Here is a 19,923-nt window from a genome sequence, read left to right on the forward strand (position 1 = left end):
ACCATCAGCGCTCAACTATATACCAAGTGAATTTTAAGGTTTAATATAGAAGACACTAGATTTTCTCCCCGCACAATTGTCGCGGGGCAATTCTCGAAAACTATTTTTATATAATTTTATGATAATTAAAATAAATATTCCTAATAATTATAATAATGTAAAAATGTATTTTTTAAGTTATTTTTTTATTCATCTATTTCTTTTTTTTTTAACAAAAACATGTACACATTTTTTTATCATAAACAAAGTTTTTTTTAGTGAGAACTTATCAAAATTAAAAATCAAGCCTAGATATTTTTAAGTGAATGTATACAAAAATAAAAGAATGATTAATTTAAGATAACTATATAAAAAATTAATAATAATAAAATTAATATTTTATTCTCGTTAAATATTCATGGATAAACTTTTTATTTTTTTTCATATTAGACTCATAAAATAATTGCTAATAATAATATGGTGAAAGCTATAATCTTATTTAAAAATTATAGTATAGCTGGATAATTTTGTAAATATTATATAAATAATTTTATTTGAAGAAATCTTCTGAAAAACAAAACAATTAATTAAAAGAAAATAGGTAAGAAATTTTGTAAATGGTTGGCGGGTCAAAATCTCATTCAGAAAAACATGGAAGTAGCTGCTGGGCTTGAAGACCATGCCTGCGCGCGCAGCTATTCTAAAAAGCAAAAAGCTCATGCGCACCTAGAACTATTAGTCAGGCCTACACACCTGCCTTTCTTTTTCTTTTTCTTTTTTTAATAGGATGGGAAGCGACATGTTGTCCACTGATTTGAGCTTTTAGATTCAAAAAATTAAAATTTTAAATTATTTTATCCAAAAACATACCTCAAAAAATCAAAGAAACTTCAACAAAATTAATTTAATTTTAAAACATCCTCTAATTACTTTAGAGAAAAAAACATAACCAATTCCTAACCAATTTACTTTTTTTTAAACATGTTTGAAGAAAACAACAGCTCGAATTATAGTTTTAAGACCCGGCTCGGTGGCCGGCCCGGTCCAAGGTCTGGGTTTCGAGTTTTGACCGGGTCAGCCAAGTCAATTTTTTTTTAAAAAAATTCAAAACGACGTCGTTTTAGTAAAAAAATAAAAGTCAATGGGTTTGCAAACGGGTTTTTCTGGGTCAACCCGCGGGGTCATCCGGGTCACACTGGGTTTTTTCTTCCCTTGTTTTTTCTTCAACCCGACTCGGTTCCAGCCCCGGGTCGACCCGGCGGGCCGGATTGAGTTTCAAAATTATAGCTCCAATAAACTTCTCTCTTAAGACGAATCTATTGACTTTTAAATCGATATTTTTTTTTATGAATGAACAAACTTTTTTTTTTTTTTTAATATTAATGTCTGAAACATGGAAAAAAAAAGTTTATGAATTGAAACTTAAAATAAAAAAATACCAAAAATACGTAAATTTAAACTTCAAGTTTTTTGTGCCTTTTAGACTTAAAATTTAAATTGAAGTTTTTTGTGCCTTTTAAACAATTAAAATGAAAAAAAAATATCCTTGCTCTTTTAAATTATAACCTAAAATTTTATTTTGTAATATAAATCTTTACTTTAACATTGAAATATTCAAAACCACGTCACATGTGTAAAAGCTTCCAAAGAAAAACAAATATCAAGATGTAAAATGATATCAAATATAACTTGTGAAGATAAAATAAAAAAATAAATTTAATAATTATAACGGAATTGTTTATCAGCGTTAGATATGCGACATGACTGGGGAAGACCATCAATGTGCACATGAAGCAGGATAGGGTGCCACTAGAAAAGTAGGAACATCAACCCAACAATATTATATTTACGCTCCATATATAACTTTTACACGGGTCTAATATATATAAAAGCGATTATTTTTAACTCGTTTAATGCCTAATTATTATATTACAAGTAAATCTAAAAGGTGTAGTCTTTCCACTATATATATATATTTTTTTTGGATGTAGCCACCAAATTATAAGTAAATTTAGGTTAATTTATATCGAGAAAACAAGAGACACGAGATCAAAGTGTAAAACACGGAGGAATTTGGTGGGGTTCTCAACCTTTGGGTAAAATGTACAATATCTAGTCCTTATATTTTCTAAACTATAAATATCATGTCCTTTTAATTTTTAAATTTTTTTAAAAAATCAATTTTAGTTCAAAACTTTATTTTTTATATTTTTAAGTTTACGATTTGAGAGAAAAAAGAGTTGTCAATTTTCAGTGTTAGATAGAGAAAATCAGCATTGACACTGATTCTAGCCACCAAAATGGTCGATCATGGTGTTAACAAATTTCATTTGATGAGTGGAGTTTTACTTAGATATTTTTTCACCTTCAAATTGCCTAAGAAACCAGATCTAAGCTTGGGAAGAGTTTTGGTTTCAGACTGATCTCAGGTTTAAATATGTGTTTTTAAGGTTATTTATGGATTTATCAAGGTGTCTAAGATTTTTTGAGTCAAAAATGGGTTGAAAATTGTGTTTATAGGTAAAAAATCAGTTAACCCTGTTTTTCTAGCCACTAAAGTGGTCAGAATATGAGAAAAACAAACGATGAGTCATCTAAGTTTTTTTTTTTAAAAAAAAAACAATTAGGATCCTTTTTAAACGGGCCACCAACGCTGCCCTAGCTTGCAGAGCCTAACAACACTTGATATCTTTCAAAAAAAAATTATATAATTTTTTTTAAAAAAAATTAACACATTTTGTTAACATGATTTTTTAGAAGTTATATTCAAATTAATACCCATTTTCTCTTAATTTTTATTTGTTCATGAAGACTTTTTTAAATAGTGGTTTTCTTTTAATTATTTTTTATGTATTCAATTTCTAAAGAGATTATTCCAAGTAATTTATAATTTTGTTTTATGTTTTATATAATGAAATTTATTTTTAAAAATGAAAAATAATTATGTTTGTATAATATTTATAATACGTGCAACCTTGCATAATATTGTTTTCTAATTGATTTTATTCAATCAATTTTATGTTTTTATTTCTATTATCGTCTGATTAAATAAAAATTAATTTAATAAATAAAGTTGTTGAACACAATTAAGTATATAACTCGTATTGCGAGATCAAATATCTGCATATACCAACTTTGTTTATTTTTGTTTTTAGTTATACACAATGACTTTTTTTAAAAAAATTTGTTGATATATATATGATTCTCAATTTATTTAATTAAATGCATACCTATTTAATTTTATTTTGTTGAAAAAAATATCCGACCCGTGACTAGCAAAGCGCGAGTCAAATACCTAATATTTCCCTGTTCATGTTTTTTTTTTTTTTTAATTCCATGTTTATCCGGTTTCTTGTACACCTTTGTCATATAAAATATTGTTTATATACATTAAAAAAAAAAAAACCAATGGTGGAACTTGATCGATTGATAGTTTAAAGAAATAATAACAAACAAATTTGCATTGCTAAGATGATATGTTATTCCACGTCGGAATAGCAGTTGATGATACCGATGGAAAAAGAAAAACAAATGGGCATCAAGGTGGGAATAAAATAATTGAAATATCTTGGCTAAGTTCACACATGAGCTCGCAACATTAGTTCTCGAGCATCGATCCTCATTTGTTTGCAAAATAAATAAATAAATAAATAAATAAAAACCCTAATTTGATACGGGGCATAAACTTCAGACGTGAGGATCCACCACCAGACCATCAGAACCTTGGAAATTCACAGTGGCCTGAGCTTGTAACTGATGAATTCGTAAGAAAACTTCGTATAGAAATCTGACATTTTACTGTGTGCTGTAAAACTAGACTAAAACATGTGAATTGGGCTCAGCTCGTCTCTATGAACTTCTGGAAAAATAAGTCTCTCGTGTAACTTGAAACACTCTAATATTGAAGTTTTATTGTATCAATTTTACTGCATATCACCGTGGATCTAAATTATGATTTTTTTTAAAAAAATTCATTTTGATCCTTGAACTTTTATTTGTATAATTAAACAATTGAAACTCAAATTAGCACTTTATTGCATGTTTTTTTGGGAGGGATGGTTGAATTGAAAGACAAAGAACTTAAGTGAAAAGAACAGGTAAAATATGTAGTGACTTTGAAATTTGTTTGCAAAGTTCATTCTAGTGCCCATCTTTTTTGGCTATTAGGTAATGGTCCCTCTAATTTTTCAAAATTCATTTTTTATACCAAAATTTTTTCCTTTTTTTTTTGAATCTTTTCTTTTTTATTAATACCTTTTTTTTTCTTAAATAACTTTTAAATTTATGATTTACTTAATATCTATTCTATGTTTTTAGATTTCTTAACCTTTTTAAAATAACAATTATTTTTTAATTATATTGGGTGGGTTTAATTTTTTTTATGATTCATTTGTATTTTTTTAATATTTTATATAGATTAAATCTTTATTTTTTAAAATACTTTTAATATGTACAGTCTTGTATATATTTTTTTATTTTTTTACTCAATAAATTTCATGTGTGTATCGATTTCTATTACAAATTAATTTTAGTAAATAAATTTATTAAACACAATCAGGTAAATAACCTGTTTTTTATTATTGAAAAAAGGTTTTCTATCCGTGTTATCATGACCCTTTTTTTATATATATTTTCTTATTTGCTATCATTGTTTTTTTTTTAATATAATTCAAATAAAATCAACTTATTTAATTGATTGATTGTTTTTTAAAAATAAATTTCCAACACCTAAATATTTTACTAGAAAAATAATGCAATCCTGCACAAATAAAACCAACTTATTGGTTGATTTGTTTTTTTAATAACATGTTTCTATCATCTAAATATTTTAATAGGAAAATAATGCATTTCCGTGTACGGACACCGGTCTAGTCGGTAACTGTAGCTTGGTTAGGCAGTTGGTAAAATTTAAAAGCAATAAACATATTAATAGGAAGATTATCAAAGAAATAATGAAAATATGCATCGACAAATTCATGTGGGAAACCAAACAATATATGAAGATCGATGGACCACTTATAAAAAGAATAATCGATCACCTTTTCAATAAAAAAAATAATCAATCACATTTGCATATATATATAAAAGAAAAAACAATCATACTGAATGTTTGTTTAGAAGTATGGTTGCGATTGTTTTTTAAAGTATTTTTCGTGCTGAAATGCATCAAAATGATATTTTTTTTATTTTTTTAAAATTATTTTAGAAATCAGCGCATCAAAACGATCCAAAACACAAAAAAATAATTTTTAATAATTTTTTTTTTAAATTTTTAAAAATACGAGTATAACCGCGTTTCCAAACACTCATGTAATTATCTCAATCAATAAAAATGAGATATTCTCAAGAAAAAAAAATCTATATATAAAAGATATTTTGTGGATGGTAATTAATTTACCAGATAAAAGTCACTAATAGTACGAGATCGAACAATGTTTGATAATTTAAATAGAAATTTAAACGCTCTAGGTGAATTTTTTATTTATATCCTGGTTGAGATATTAGTTTTTAAAATATATTTTATTTAAAAATATATTAAAATAATATATATATATTTTTTAAAAATTTATTTTTAATATTAATATATCAACATAATTTAAAAATATTAAAAAAATTTAATTCAAAAGTAAATGTTTTTTTTTTAAATTAAAAAAAAAAACCAGTTGAACGGCAACCCAAAAGGTACCTAAACGGAAATCAAATTTCATCATAAGACTTGAAAATACATGAAAGAAAAAGTAACCTCATATTGGTCAGCAACAAATAACCATATTTCCAATTGGATCCCCAATCTATGTTTCTGATCAATCGAGTCCCTGTCGTACACAAGAATCGTTCATTGGATCCTTTCATCAACGAATGTGCCTAAACCTTTTCTCAATTGGGCACGCAATCTGTGGATGATGCCAGGTATATTTGTTGATGGAGGGATCAAAACAAGGATTCCTGGACATGTTGAGGACTTACTTAATAAGGTAAAAAATTAAGCCGGGGACCCAATTGAGAGAAAAGTTATTGGCTGGTAACTGTTTTGATTACCCCCAAAAAAAGGTGCTGATGTGTCGTGTGTTCTAAAAGCAATGAAAATGACAATTAAAAGAAAAATCAGGGGCCTAATTACCAATAAAGTTAAGCACCTCCATTTTTCTTCTGACCTCGAGGAGGTAAAAAATATGCCTTGTAAACACAACCATCACCAGCATCAACGGATCACAACCGTCAAAAAATTTACTAGTCTCTGGCATTTGGAAAAGTCAGAAAAATAAACGGCTGATGATACAACGATAATAGAGATGAAGAGAATGTTTGTTTTTATATTTTTAAAAAGTTTTTGAAAAAAATTAATTTTTTTATATATTTTAAATTAAAATTAATTTTAGTATTTTTATATATGTTTTGATCTATTAATATTAAAAATAATTTTTTAAATAAAAAATTATTATTTTAATATATTTTTAAATAAAAAATACTTCTAAAAAAAATAACGCTACAATATCTTCCCACCGCAAAATCCAATGCATGCAAAGCGTGTAGAAGTAGAAGTGCGTAGAAGTGCAGAGGGGCAACCTACAGGATGGGGGGGTTGTTGAGGAAGAAGAAGGCATTTTTGCCTTTCACTGTAAAGGGCTAGGAGTAAAAAATAATTATAATAATAAAAAAACCCAGAAAAATTCAAAATATTTTTATTAAAAAATATAAAAACAGAAAAGAAAATCAGCCCCCTTCCATTCTGAGCCTCTCCCTATATATATTCCTCACACCAGACTCCGCATAGCCTTCTCTCTCTCTCCCCCTCAACCCCTCTCTGAAACAAAAATAACCCTTTTCTCTCACTAGAATTTATGCGTGTATAAATAAATTTGCAATTTTGTTTGGTAACTGAATTTGCATTAGCTGATAAAAAATCATAAACACAAATTAAAACAAGTAGTAGAAGACGAAGCAAAAGAAGAAGAGGAGGAGGGCATATTGTAGAGGAGGTTGAGCATGCCCTCTATTTGTATTCTCATTATGCCTCCTCTCAGATCTTAAATTATCAATTTTGATGAGATTTACCATCTGGGCTTTTCTTTAATCGGTGGGCTATATAATTTTTTTTAATTTTTTTGGATTCGGATCTTTCTAAATTTTGGACCTTTATTGAATTCCAGGATGTTTCTGGGTTCTTCTGTTTTTTCTCTCTTGTTTCAGGCTTGATTGATTCTAGATTGTTGGTTGGCTGATTGATCGTTGAAGGATCTGATAAGTTTTTGGTTTTTGTGTCAAACACAAACATTGGAGTTCTGTTGTGTGCTTTTTCTTAATTGTCTAAATAAAGGTATTGCCAAAATCTGAATTGCATTCTTATTCAATATAGTGACAACTTTCATTCATTTTCTGCTTAGTGTTAATGGTCTTTGTTGGTTTTGATTTGCTATTGAATTGTATGTTAATCGTGTTGATGTTGATTGGATCCAGTGTAAAACACGTTTACTGAGTTGAAGCGGGCTTTCGATTGTGTAAAAAGGTTTGCCTTTTTTTATTGATTTGATTAGTAGTGTGATTTGTATCTGTGAAGTTCTGGGCTTCGTGTTCACTAAGAAAAATATTTTGTATTGTAGAGATTAAAGAGAAAAACAAAAAATGCAATCTGACAGTGGCAAGCTATTCATTGGTGGAATTTCATGGGACACCAATGAAGAAAGGCTCAAGGACTATTTTCAATCTTTTGGGGAGGTAGTAGAGGCTGTGATAATGAAGGATCGCACCACAGGGCGTGCCCGTGGATTTGGCTTTGTTGTCTTCTCTGACCCATCTATTGCAGAGAGAGTCATTAAAGAAAAACACAGCATTGATGGCAGAATGGTAAACTATATTAACCTTAAAGTGACCCTTTAAGTTTGTGTGCAATGTGCTAATGCTTTTCAGAAAGTTTACTATATACTGCACCATGCAAAGTGGAGAATTCATTTCCGTGTCCGAGTCACGTGTCCAGTGTTCTAACTGAAGAATTTTTTTTTTAAATTCTTTTCCTGTGTTAAACTAGATATCAAATCAAGCCAAGAGTAAAAGCTTGCCTTCTCTCTGTTTATTTTTTTTGATGGTGTTAGTTTTGCTAATCATCCAAATTTGTGTTTTTTTTTATGTATTGAAGTTAAGCTTTAAGTGTTGACAGATTCCCACTGTCTAAGCTTGGTTTTCTAATTGTGCGTTTATCACCAGGTTGAAGCAAAAAAGGCTGTTCCCAGGGATGATCAGAACATGCTGAGCAGAAACAGTGGCGGTAGCATCCATGGTTCTCCTGGTCCAGGGCGTACAAAAAAGATCTTTGTAGGAGGCTTAGCATCCACTGTTACAGAAAGTGACTTTAGGAAATATTTTGACCAGTTTGGGCTCATCACAGATGTTGTGGTGATGTATGATCATAACACACAGAGGCCAAGGGGATTTGGGTTCATCACTTATGATTCTGAGGAGGCAGTGGACAAAGTTTTGATGAAGACTTTTCATGAACTGAATGGCAAAATGGTTGAGGTTAAGCGAGCTGTTCCCAAAGAGTTATCACCCGGTCCCAGTCGCAGCCCACTTGGTGGATATAACTATGGCCTAAATAGGGTTAATAGCCTCCTTAATGGCTACACTCAGGGATATACTCCAGGTGCAGTTGGAGGTTATGGACTTAGAATGGATGATAGGTTCAGTCTGGTTGCTGGTGGTCGAAGTGGTTTCCCTCCATTTGGTTCTGGTTATGGAATGGGTTTGAATTTTGAGCCAGCATTGAGCCCTAGTTATGGGGGGGATGCAAATTTTAATAGCAATCTCAGCTATGGTCGAGGAATGAGTCCTTACTACATTGGTAATACCAATAACCTTGCTAGACCTGTAGGATATGATGGAGGTAATGGAGGAAATACTTCATTTTTCAGCTCGGCAACGAGAAATCTGTGGGGAAACGGGGGGCTCAATTATAACACCAACTCTACAAGTTCAAATGCATACATGGGATCTGGAACTGGAAGCCTTGGAGGAAGCACCTTTGGCAACAGTGGAGCTAATTGGGGTTCTTCATCTCTTTCAGGTCAAGGTGGAGGAAATAATGTTTCTAATAGCAGTCTGAATTTTGGGCATGGAAGTGGTGAAAATAGTTTTGGTCAGGGCATGGGTAGTTATGCAAGAAATAGTGGGAATAATGGGGCCCCAACATCATCATATGCTGCATCAAATGGTAGCTTTGATGGAGCATTTGCTGATCTTTATGGTGGTAATTCAGATTACAGGTACCCCACTTGGCAGCCGTCAAATTCCGAGCGAGATGGATCTGGTTCTTTTGGTTATGGCCTCGGCAATACCACCTCTGATGTTCCAGTACAGAACTCTCCTGGTTATGCTGATGGTTATAGTGTTAATAAGAGACAGTCAAATAGAGGTAAGAGCTCCTAGTCTAGTACATCCATTCAACTGCTTGCTCTGGTTCTTTGAAAGTTCTTTCTCAATATTACCAAATAAATCCATACTGAATCATTAAAGTTGCTCCTAATGTTCTGAGAGATAAGTATGCTTCATAACCAGTAGTAGCATAAGCGATTAGTCTACATTTTCTTTTCATTTTCTTTTCATTATCTATATATATGCGCATATGTACAGATATGAAAAAATTACAAATGATTTACACAAAACCTTTGTAATTTTTGAAACATGAAGAAATCAATTTGAAACAGGTAGCTATTATAGCATGTCTCGTTTTGTTCACTACACGGATTCTCATCTTGCACTCGCTGGATGTGGGAGTCTTCCTACAACAACGAGTTGATTTCTATTGTTGAAAGTGTTGCTTTAACCCAAATCATTGAACTGCCACATTATTTGTTCTTTTTTACAGTATGTAAGAGGAATAATGTTCAAGTGTCTAGTTTCAAATGTCTGAACTTAATTTTGCAGTTCATGAAATGTAGCAAACAATTGATTAGTAGAAATTTACATAACCTCATGGTTGGTGCAATAGTTGACTGAGTAATTAATAATTCAATGTGCTGTGAGGAACATGATCTTGTACGCCATACATACATGAAATGTCTCAAATTCTTGTCTATGTTGTAGATTCATTAGAAACCATGGGCTAATCACAATTTTGGGATGGGCACCCCCACACCCTGTGCAGAATATTTAGTTATTAATAATGCTGAGAGCTCAATATCACCATTTTCCATTTTCATGAATTAACATTCTTGGTCTTGAGGTTCAGAGGAGCAATCCAAACTATCGTCACAATTGTCATATGAAAAGTGAAAAAAGAAGATGTTCTCTGTGCATATATTGATTGGAAAATGAGGCTAGAAAAGCTTAGGCTGTGTTTACTTTTAGAATACTTTTTAGTTTCCATTTCTAGTTTTCTTAATTTATTCTAAAAAGACTTCTTCTTGGAAAATTAAGGAAATGTGTTTACAAATACAAAATTTTCAAAATATAAAATAAGGTCCTTTTTGGCTTGCATTGAAAATAATAAAAGAAAGGGGCTTAAAAAATTAGGTGAGCTGAACAATGCCCTTATCTCTAATGAGAGAGAATTTGGAAAACAACTTTTTGATGTTTTTCAGTTTTCTGAAGGAATAGAGAGATAGAAAACACGTCCAAGAAAACAATTTTTATTCTTAACTAGAAAACGCCTTTTCTTTAGTTTCTATTTCTTAGAAAATCTTTCAAGAAAACTGAAAAACTTTACTCAAGTAGACACAACATTGATTTTTGTTTAGTTGTCTGCATGATTTCTCGCTTCAGTTGCATGTTCTCCCTTCATTTGTCATGTGTTCGTGACTTTGTGAATTGCCATTAAATTGCTCATTCTTTCTGGTGCATTTATTGCAAGTTTGCCTCATTCCCATTGTTGAGATGTAGATAGTTGATGTTTACCTAGCAAGGTTTAGTTCTATTCTATAGTATCTTTGTTGATATTGATTTAATTTATATCCCTGTGTCAAGAAATGTTTTTCTCGATTGATAAAGCACCAGTGATTAGCACAAAACTTTTTTCTGCCTCTTCAAGTCTTTTGTCTTTGTGGTTGATTTTTACATGATGTAAAACCATGAATTTTCTCCACTATTATTTATGCACTATTACACATACTGTACTCCCTCCATTCCATTTTGTTTACCATTCTGTTTTGAAGTGCCTGCTAATTTTTGTCAGTAAAAAGAATTCAAATGGTGTAATTATTTTTCCTCCCATAATATTCTCTTTCACAACAATAGTTTCATGCTGGATAGGAAATTGGTTTCAAATATGCATATGTTTTATGTTATATTAAACGATATTATTTTTGTCTCCAATTGCTTTTATTTTGCATCTGTAATCTCCATAGTTTTCCTCGTATTTCTTAGCATTTTAGACCTTTAAGTTTTGCAGTGATCTGTTTCAGTTTGGATTTTTCAACGATCCTAGTATTATCATCTTAACAGTGGGATTATACCTCGGAAGTTAGTTTATAGCCAATGTCGAAAATAAAAGGCAGATCCCAGTGTTGGCCTCTAGCGTAGGCTTATCAAGATTGGATGTTAATTCAAATTTCCACTATGACTGTGCATTGAAGGGAGAACTTGCTCGATTCCTCATGTGCTTTCCTACCATGTTGTCCTTGCTTCTAAATATGAACTTGTATTGTGGCATTAATCTTCTTTTATGCTTTGTTGGCTTGAAAAATACCATATTGAGATCTTCTGTCTACTTGGAATTTTGTGTCAATTGGTTCCCCTTTTGACCCAACTGTTTCATGAACTAAGGTGTTTTCACCTGTGAATCTGACCCAGTCCACATTTTGAGGATTTTGGTTTGAGGATTTTGAATTAGAAGTTCAACCATATGCTTTGCAAATAAAGATTCAGATAGAATGGTGTAGAAGGCCTGGAATGTGTGCAAGTAATGATAACAGACTAAATGACTAATTTATCACACTTAAGTTGCTGCATTTGCAAGTTTAGGTAATCATGTTGTCCTGGAGGCTTCCTATGATAGTATTTCATATTAAACCTAGGTGAATAAAAAAACTAGTTGTAAGGGATCAAATTGTGTAAATAAAAACATTCTTTAGTTCTGAGCACGTGACATTTGTTGATTGATTGTAGTTTGTATGCTTATTGATAAGATGTAAAAAGGATAAGGAAGATTATGAAATTGGGAATGGTGGGCCTGGGAATTCCTGCGATTAGGGACCTATAAGAAGATTGAATAACAAAGACAGACGGAAGTCAGTGATGTTTCAAAGAATAAATTTTTCAGTGAAGCAAGGAGGTTTCTTTTCTAAATAATAATTCCTAGATTACAAGCTCACTGATTTTGAAGTTTAATTCCTGGATTATAAGTTCACCAATTTGTGAGGGATGGGTTGCAAAGGTAACACAATCCACTCACATGAATACAATTTTGCATTTATTCATTAGGTTGGAGCATCTTTCTTTATCATTGTGTTACAAATATCTATTAAATATGTGGTTCTACATCTTGTTGTTGACTGAACTGCTTATGTTGTACTGTACCATCCATTTAGCTAAGAAATGAGTGCGTTCCAAGTATCTGTATGATTATTATGTACAACGCAAAATTCTTTGATTTGCCTCACTAGTATTCATGCTGATGTCAATGGTTTTCCTTGTGTAATTTAATTTTTTCGCCTGCAATTTTTGAACTGAAATTTTTTGCACAAAGCATAGCCATTTTAATTTGTTGACAACTAATTCCAGGGAAATTTACATGGTACAATTTGATGAATTGATTTAATTGTGCCTCAACCTTTAGATTTTGAGGGATTTTCTTCTAATTTTTTTCAGGAATTGCTGCCTAGCTGGATCATTTCAGTTATCATGATATATTAAGTGGAGATATTCCGGTGACTCAGGTGAATTGTGAATTTCATGCATCCTCTCTTTAGTATATTTCAGTTAAAACAAATTGGTTATCTAGAGCTAACTGGAGTGCTCGAAGAATTAAATTTAGAGATAGAAGTTATAAGGTTTTGTGTTAAGGGTTGAGTTTTGAGTTACAATTTAGGTTTTTTTGTTTCTGTTCTTTGATTGAGATGTAAAATCAGCTTGCGGGATATAGTCGAACTGTATCATGCATCTCTGGTGAGGCCGGCGATACAAAAAGATTTAGACTTTTTTTACCCCCTAGTTTTTTACGCCCTGTAATTTCTGGCTAAGTTGTGGATTTTTCAGTTATGTCTTCTTGTTTTTCCTACTTCCCATTAATGGGGATTATTTTTCAGCAGATTGTACCCCCCAGATTCTTGTTTATTTTACTAGTGTGATACGTTCAAGGGATACCCATCTAGGGTCCCCCATGAATAAGTTAGCAACATAATATTATTCTTTTTCCATTTCTATATTTTGTAAGCTAACAGTTGAAAAAAAAAAAACTTGGTATTTGATCTGAATACGTAAATTGTCTTGCCACATTTTAGACCAAGTTATATTGATGACTGGATATCTATCTAGTGTTCAATCGATTACGTTGTTTTGATGAGATTCTAATTAGTGGTTGCAGTATTGCGTGCATTCAGAGTGGTCAGCAGTGGGATCCTCCTAGTTTTTCAACAGCAATTTGCATATTATTTCCTGCTAAGACAATAGTATTTTCCGATTCTCGTCTCCTCATTATGCTTAAGTCAGTCTTGTTATTTCGTTTGCTTCCCAATGTTTCCGAGTTTCCATACATGCCTTGCTTTCCAATCCCTGGCTTATGGACTTGCATGCATCATATGATATCCCATTCGTTTTCATCTGGGATAGTCTTTTGTTTTTTGTTTAAGTTTTGACTGTTCTTTGCCCATTTCCCATCACTTCAAGCTTGATCGTCCCTTTCAGTTCTCTGTAAATGAACAATGATTTATTCCTCTAATGCTGTCTAATGGCCTTCATGCTCATAGAGAAAACCGAAGATCGAATTCCTGACCTCGACATTGTGGCTATCGAGCCATCAGTTTTGCAGGCACAGTACAATCTTATTCACCTGTGGCTATTTCGAGCCATTAGCAATGCTTTTGATCTGGATTCAGTCGGATTCTTTCTTGGTCGAATGCTTTCTACCATGAAATCCGGCAGGTCTTTTTATGTTGGTCTTGTACGTTTTTCTCTTGGTCGGACTTGTGTCAGTTTTGTCACCTAAGCTTGGATAATGAGATAAAAGTGCTTCTCAAGAAAACTCTTCTGTATCAACGTTTTCAACTTATCATTAATAAATGGTTCATTGATGCTATGCTTTTTTGTCAGTGTCCCTGTGGCTTTATGGCGTGTCAGCGATCATAAAAGATAAATAACTTGGCGGGTGGATGGTATTTCTGTTAAAGTAGACAATCAACGCCATGTTTAGAACCGCCATTTTTATGTTGCCCTCAACACTCAATTACTCGGTTTTGGTGCGTTTGATCTGACCAAACTGATGAAGGTGAGAAGAGATGGAGATTTCTAATGGCCCAAAGTCGAAAAGAGGGACTGGAAACGGCCTTTAATGATATGACCTGTCGAGAGAGGGAGTGTCTCTTCCTTTTTCTTTTTCGTGAGTACAAGAAGGGGCTGAAGCCTAAAGAAACGACGACTTACATGCGACACTTTAATAAACCTATTTTTTTTAAGGAAGGCGTTGAGATAGATAGTTATAGAGATTTCTCTGTAGAACATCCTTACAGACCTGAAAATAATTAATTAACAACTAGATGATGCAAAAAGAAGAACGAACAAATTTCTTGGCCTACAAAAAGCACCATGCAAAATCCCAGTCGCACCAGTTTTATATTTTTCTTCTCCTTCTTCTATGGAACTGATCACAGGTTAACTTCTTAACCATGGCTCCCACTGTCCTTGTCAGACCCTCCTCCAATCAACCTTTCTCTTCTCAGCTTCTCTTCTTTCGATTTTCTGCAAAAAACCACCCAAGAATTCACTTCCAATGCTATACAAGCTCCTATCAATGTAGAGAGGCACAGACAATATCCTAACTTAGCATAAGACCTGCTCTCTCCCATAACTTCAAGTCCTTGAAAAACATTTACAACTCCTAGCACCACACAAGCATACCCCACAAAATGGTGATAAGATTTCCAGTACTTTCTGAACTTGTTAGTGGTCTTAGGCCTAAACAACAGTGCTAGTGTTTGCAAAGCTCCGAAGGAAAATGCGGCGAAACCAAGCTTCCTATGTAGGCCATAAACCACTCCTGGTGATAATTCCCCAAGTCTAATTCCAATGGCAAATCCTACCGTTCCTATGAAAAGAGCAGAGAGTTGTATCCCTGCATGAGCATAAAACCATGCTGGCCCTAGTGCTTGTATGTGCCTCAAATATCTTGCAGTGACAGCTCCAATTGGGAGTAAGACTCCCCATGAGACAGCATTTAGGATCCCATGCACCGTCTTTAATGTTCTGGTATCATCTTTATGGGCAGCACTGAAACCATACAAGACATCGATGGTGGCAATGGAAGATAAGTCACTGGAGGTTGTGGGATGGATAGCTGGGGAGTAACCTTGAACGTATAGGCCACGGTTCCACACCAAGTGAATTTTGGTCTTATTCCTTACAAGTTTGAAAGTGGCATAAATTTGGACGGCCGCGCCATTGTGTATAGTGGCCATTTTGCCACCGTAGAGGGTGGCGGAGGAGGATAGAAGCTGGATATCTAGGGGGCGAGAGAGGGGTGGCGATTTTTGGAGCTTTACTGCTGGGTCTAAAATAAAAGGTAACAGGACTAACAGGCCTGAATTGGGGTCTGGAAAGGCAACCAGAGCACGAGTGCCGGTCATTTCGGCCGAGGAAGGATTGATCCCCCACCCCACCCAACCGGAAGGTGAAATGAAGGTACCAAAAAACACGAGGTCTAGGGTGGCATTGTGGGCATGAAATGTCCAAGCCATCGAGGCTTGCTGGGTAGGGAGTGCCATGCATTTTTCGAAAGTCTTAGTGGGCGTGGTGGTGCTGCAATGGGCAGAAAATGCAGTCCGAACATACGAGGAGAGGAAGAGGAGGACGAACAGGAGAGGCATTTTAGTAAAAAGTTGACGGAATAATTAGAGTACTGAAGGATGGCACAGGCTTGGAGGAGGCAGGCAGCTAGCTAGCAAGCTTTTGTTAACATTTGTGTGTTAGGTGAATGATGTTTTATTTTGGTGGAAGAGTGACAGAAGGTTATCATGATTAGTAACACTCCATGAGCATATTTCTGTGCTTAACTTTGAAGGAAAGGCAATTTCAAGTGTTAATTCGGTGGATAAGAAAAGAACGTCAAGAACTTGTTTGTTTATGAGTAGTGGATACATACATGCATGATGGTGAGTCTGTCACTGTGCCAGCATGTCGAGTTACTATCATTTTCTTGATTACTTTTCCCAGAGGGGCCTCGATATATTGTGGTGCTTGGCTTTGGCTTTGAAGCTAAGCCAACATACGTGAAAATCTTGGTTCAGCAATCCCTTGCCTGGAGCTCGGGACTGCGAGCATCACTTTACTCTCTTTCCCCCCCTGCTTTTTTCTAATTATTATTTTTTTAATTTTATTCTCTCTTTCTATGATGAGGTTAACATTTTTTTCTAAATTGAAATTCATGAATTTCTAATTTTTATGGGTTTATCTCGACTCCACAACTTAGATTATACATGATTGATAGGTTAATTTGAGTTGATTTGGATAGTTTTTTTTTTAATTTGATTTTTTTTTAAATTTCACTATTTAATATTAAATTAATCAAGAGTTGGTCTTTATGATTTATTTTGATTTGCTTTTTATAGGATCATTACAGTCTCATGACTCAAATTGTAAATTTGACAAATTAACCCAAATTGATTCAATATATTATCTTATTAATATTTCAAAGAGATGTCGCTGTCTCATATGCTGTTATATTTTGAATTTATAATTATTTTTTTATTAAAAAAACTTTTGCAACATTCAAATGTGTTTTTTTTAATGAAAAAAAGTGATCTCATCCTCGAAACATTATATAATTGCTAGTAATATCTAATTCAAGCGGAATCTATCATTGTTACTGGATGATTGGAATACAAAACAGAAAACCTTGTGAGATGAATAAAAGACACGAATAATTTATCTCTTTGTCTCTGATATTATATTAAAAAATTAATTTAATTTAAAAATTTAAATTATTAAATAAAATCTTAAAATATAATTTATATTATTCTATAAAAATAAAAATAGTAATCAATTGTGGTCTGTTACTCCAAGTGAAAGCTTTTAAAAAATATCTGAAGCTTTTTGAACAATATCATAATATTGTACCATTGCTTTATGAAAGGATATATATAAAAAGCCATAACAAATGATTTTATTCGACCAAATTTGGGTTGTCTTGAGTTGAGTTCCAATTAGGGTTCAAGATAATTGTAATATCCCTTAGATCAATTCATGAGCTTAGGTTAAACTTGGACTGCCGAATTTGACTTTGCTTCTTTATCTTTATTCAAGTTCGAAAACCAACACATCAAACCTGGCAAGTCATGTTAATTATTACCTGTCTGTCTAGGTTCAAATCCATGAATGATCGACATGGACATCCTTTTTAACTCTTATTATTTATTAATATCATTGATATTAATATGGATATTGAGTTTATCCGTCCATCTTCCCCTTATTATCAAACATCAAACAAATCTTGAGAGGACTAACAGCTTGTTTGGAATCAAATTATATGTGGAATGAAATTTAATTCTATATCATAATTTAATTTAATTCAACAGTACTGGAAAGGAAAGTTATTAACGAGGGCTATGATAGACAGCTGGCATTAACTAGGACCGTGGAAGCTTTGATGGAGGCCGGGGAAGCCAAATCCTGAAGTTGAATATTCTTACCTTGTGTTTGATCCCAAGAATTTGCACAGCGTCAACAACCTGTCAAGCATGTTATGCATGGAACAACAGAGATTCTCACAGGAATGGAGTTTCTCGAGCCGCGCGCTTACAATGTTGGGACAGAAGAAGATGGGATTGGGTATTTTTGAAATCGTATTTTCAGTGCTATTTCAAAGAGTAATTGATTTGCAAATCAGAGGGTCTCTGCTCTCTGATTTACTCGTCTTTATTTTTTATAATTTGAATTCCATTTCAATACCCTCAAAAGAATTTCAAAGATATTATTTCTTCTTGCATGATAATATCTCCTTGCTTCTGTTCTGTAACAGTTCAATTTCCAACCCAATTAATGGCGAGTACTAACTCAATAAGCCGTAGCAATAAACCTACCAGAAATTAACAGGAAAACTGTTGCCGAGTACCAAAAAGAGCTATAAATGCATGGCTTAAAAGAGAGTATGTGCAAGGGAGGAACATCACAGACTTGAAGAGAGTTTCCTGAATGGATCAGCCATCATTGGAAAAACAATTCTCCTCTCCACCATAAATCAAAGTTGACTTGTTCTTAGCTAATTTGCCAAGGAAGCTAGAAGTGTATGGGGCTTAGTGATTTAAAACTAGCATTATGTGGAGAGCTAGAAGCTTGGAAGAGATCAAAAGAGAGTAGGTTCGTACAAGGAGAGACCTGGTGTTTCGATTAATACCTGCATACGAGGAGGAAGTCATCAGATGATGTTTTCTGTCAAGAAAATATAATGGCTGGAAAGGTTAGGTCAGCAGAAAAAAGTAAAGTAGGTGGGCGGGTATACTTGAATTTTTATTATTTATTATTTATTATATCCAGTAAGATAATTTTATCACTCACGGCAGAGTCTTGTGTCATGGATGGAGTTAACAAAAAATCGATCAAGTAAAGCGTGTCATCAACTAAAAGTCTAGAAAGACTGCCGATATGGTCATCTAATTCCTCTCATCTGAGATCATGCATGGAAGATTATAGTCGTCTCATCTAATTCCTTGAACTGGGACGTTGGGATTCCTCTAAGAATGATCAAGATTTTTCTGACATACTTCCGGCCTCCTGGTTGGTTATATACAAGGTGGAGGTCGGTGAACTGCCACTTACTCATGGAGTTTAATTTAGAACAAGAGGTCTTGATTGCTTTGTTTAATGTTTAATGGCATCCATCACCCAAGCTTATCTAACTAATTATAAAACGAGGAGATTTCTTTTACACAAAAGGGTCAACAAGTCCTCGAAGGTGGACTGAAAAGCCATTGGATTCCTTAATATCCTTGTCTGCTTTTACTTTACATAGAAGAGCAAATGAAAGAAACACAAGATTGATCAGAAACAAAGACGCGTAGTGCAAGTTCGGCATGGAGCGCCGGCAGCCCTTTAAATTTTACTGATACAATTAGCGTGTTGAATCACTTAATTCATCCTAATTCGATCAGCACGAGTTTTTCATCTTTAATCATCACAACTTTTCTTTTCAAGAGAGATGAAGCGTGCTCAAATACTAAAAGTCTTAAATTATAATTCATCGTGGCGTGTGTGTGAAGGTTCTTGAGAATATGCCAAATGATTTGTCAGCAGGCCGGTTAAGATATCGAGAACTAATTAATTAATGCTGTGATCAACGGTCTATCAATCAAGAAAGATGGAAACAAGTAGGGAGAAAGAGCTGGTAGTCCTAGCAACAACAAGTGAATGGCATGCCGGGCAAAGGATCAAAATCTAGAGACTGAAGAAGCTTTGAAAACTGCATGGCGTGAGAGTTTTGGATAGCAAGAGATCAAAGACTTCAAAAATGTCAAAAAGATGGAAGATTGTAAATCCTCTCATAATGTTATGAGGCTGCTATTTATACGGGAAGGAGGGTGGTCTTGGCTATTGAAACTGCATAACATAATCCATGCTTGGACTGTACAAGAGGAAAAAAAAGAGTGTCTTTTAGCTAAACTACTTCAGCTTACAAGCAAAAAATAAAGAAGGTAACAATTGAGCCTTCTTTAGCTCCAAGCCCACCAAGTCAATTTCCTTAATATATATCTCAAAGATAAAACCTGGACATTGTCCACGTCACAATACCTAGGCTATGTCCATCCTTGC

The 19,923-nt window shown here is 33.4% G+C and overlaps 2 protein-coding genes across 6 annotated transcripts; one reads left to right on the forward strand and one right to left on the reverse strand.

Moving 5' to 3' along the window:
- Window positions 1-6,739: 6,739 nt before the first annotated feature.
- Window positions 6,740-14,203, forward strand: LOC7458263 (heterogeneous nuclear ribonucleoprotein 1). 5 transcript variants are annotated; one of them, XR_002980318.2, is made up of 7 exons: window positions 6,740-7,057; window positions 7,171-7,297; window positions 7,438-7,486; window positions 7,581-7,824; window positions 8,182-9,385; window positions 12,778-12,845; window positions 13,875-14,203. XR_002980318.2 is itself a non-coding variant. In XM_002301549.4 (6 exons), the coding sequence occupies exons 4-6, from the start codon at window positions 7,603-7,605 to the stop codon at window positions 12,789-12,791; spliced, it is 1,440 nt and encodes a 479-aa protein (XP_002301585.2). In that variant the 5' UTR covers window positions 6,740-7,057; window positions 7,171-7,297; window positions 7,438-7,486; window positions 7,581-7,602; the 3' UTR covers window positions 12,792-13,329. The 5 variants fall into 5 exon arrangements, 2 of the variants coding, with proteins under 2 accessions (XP_002301585.2, XP_052306374.1); XR_002980319.2 differs by having other exon boundaries at window positions 13,929-14,203; XR_002980320.2 differs by lacking the exon at window positions 13,875-14,203 and adding an exon at window positions 13,493-13,846.
- A 237-nt stretch (window positions 14,204-14,440) lies between these two features.
- Window positions 14,441-16,360, reverse strand: LOC7489863 (cytochrome b561 and DOMON domain-containing protein At2g04850). The gene has a single exon (XM_002302806.4). The coding sequence runs from the start codon at window positions 15,984-15,986 to the stop codon at window positions 14,784-14,786; it is 1,203 nt and encodes a 400-aa protein (XP_002302842.2). The 5' UTR covers window positions 15,987-16,360; the 3' UTR covers window positions 14,441-14,783.
- Between the last annotated feature and the right edge of the window lie 3,563 nt (window positions 16,361-19,923).

The sequence above is a fragment of the Populus trichocarpa genome, chromosome 2, assembly GCF_000002775.5.
Source record: "Populus trichocarpa isolate Nisqually-1 chromosome 2, P.trichocarpa_v4.1, whole genome shotgun sequence".
Lineage (NCBI taxonomy): Eukaryota > Viridiplantae > Streptophyta > Magnoliopsida > Malpighiales > Salicaceae > Populus > Populus trichocarpa.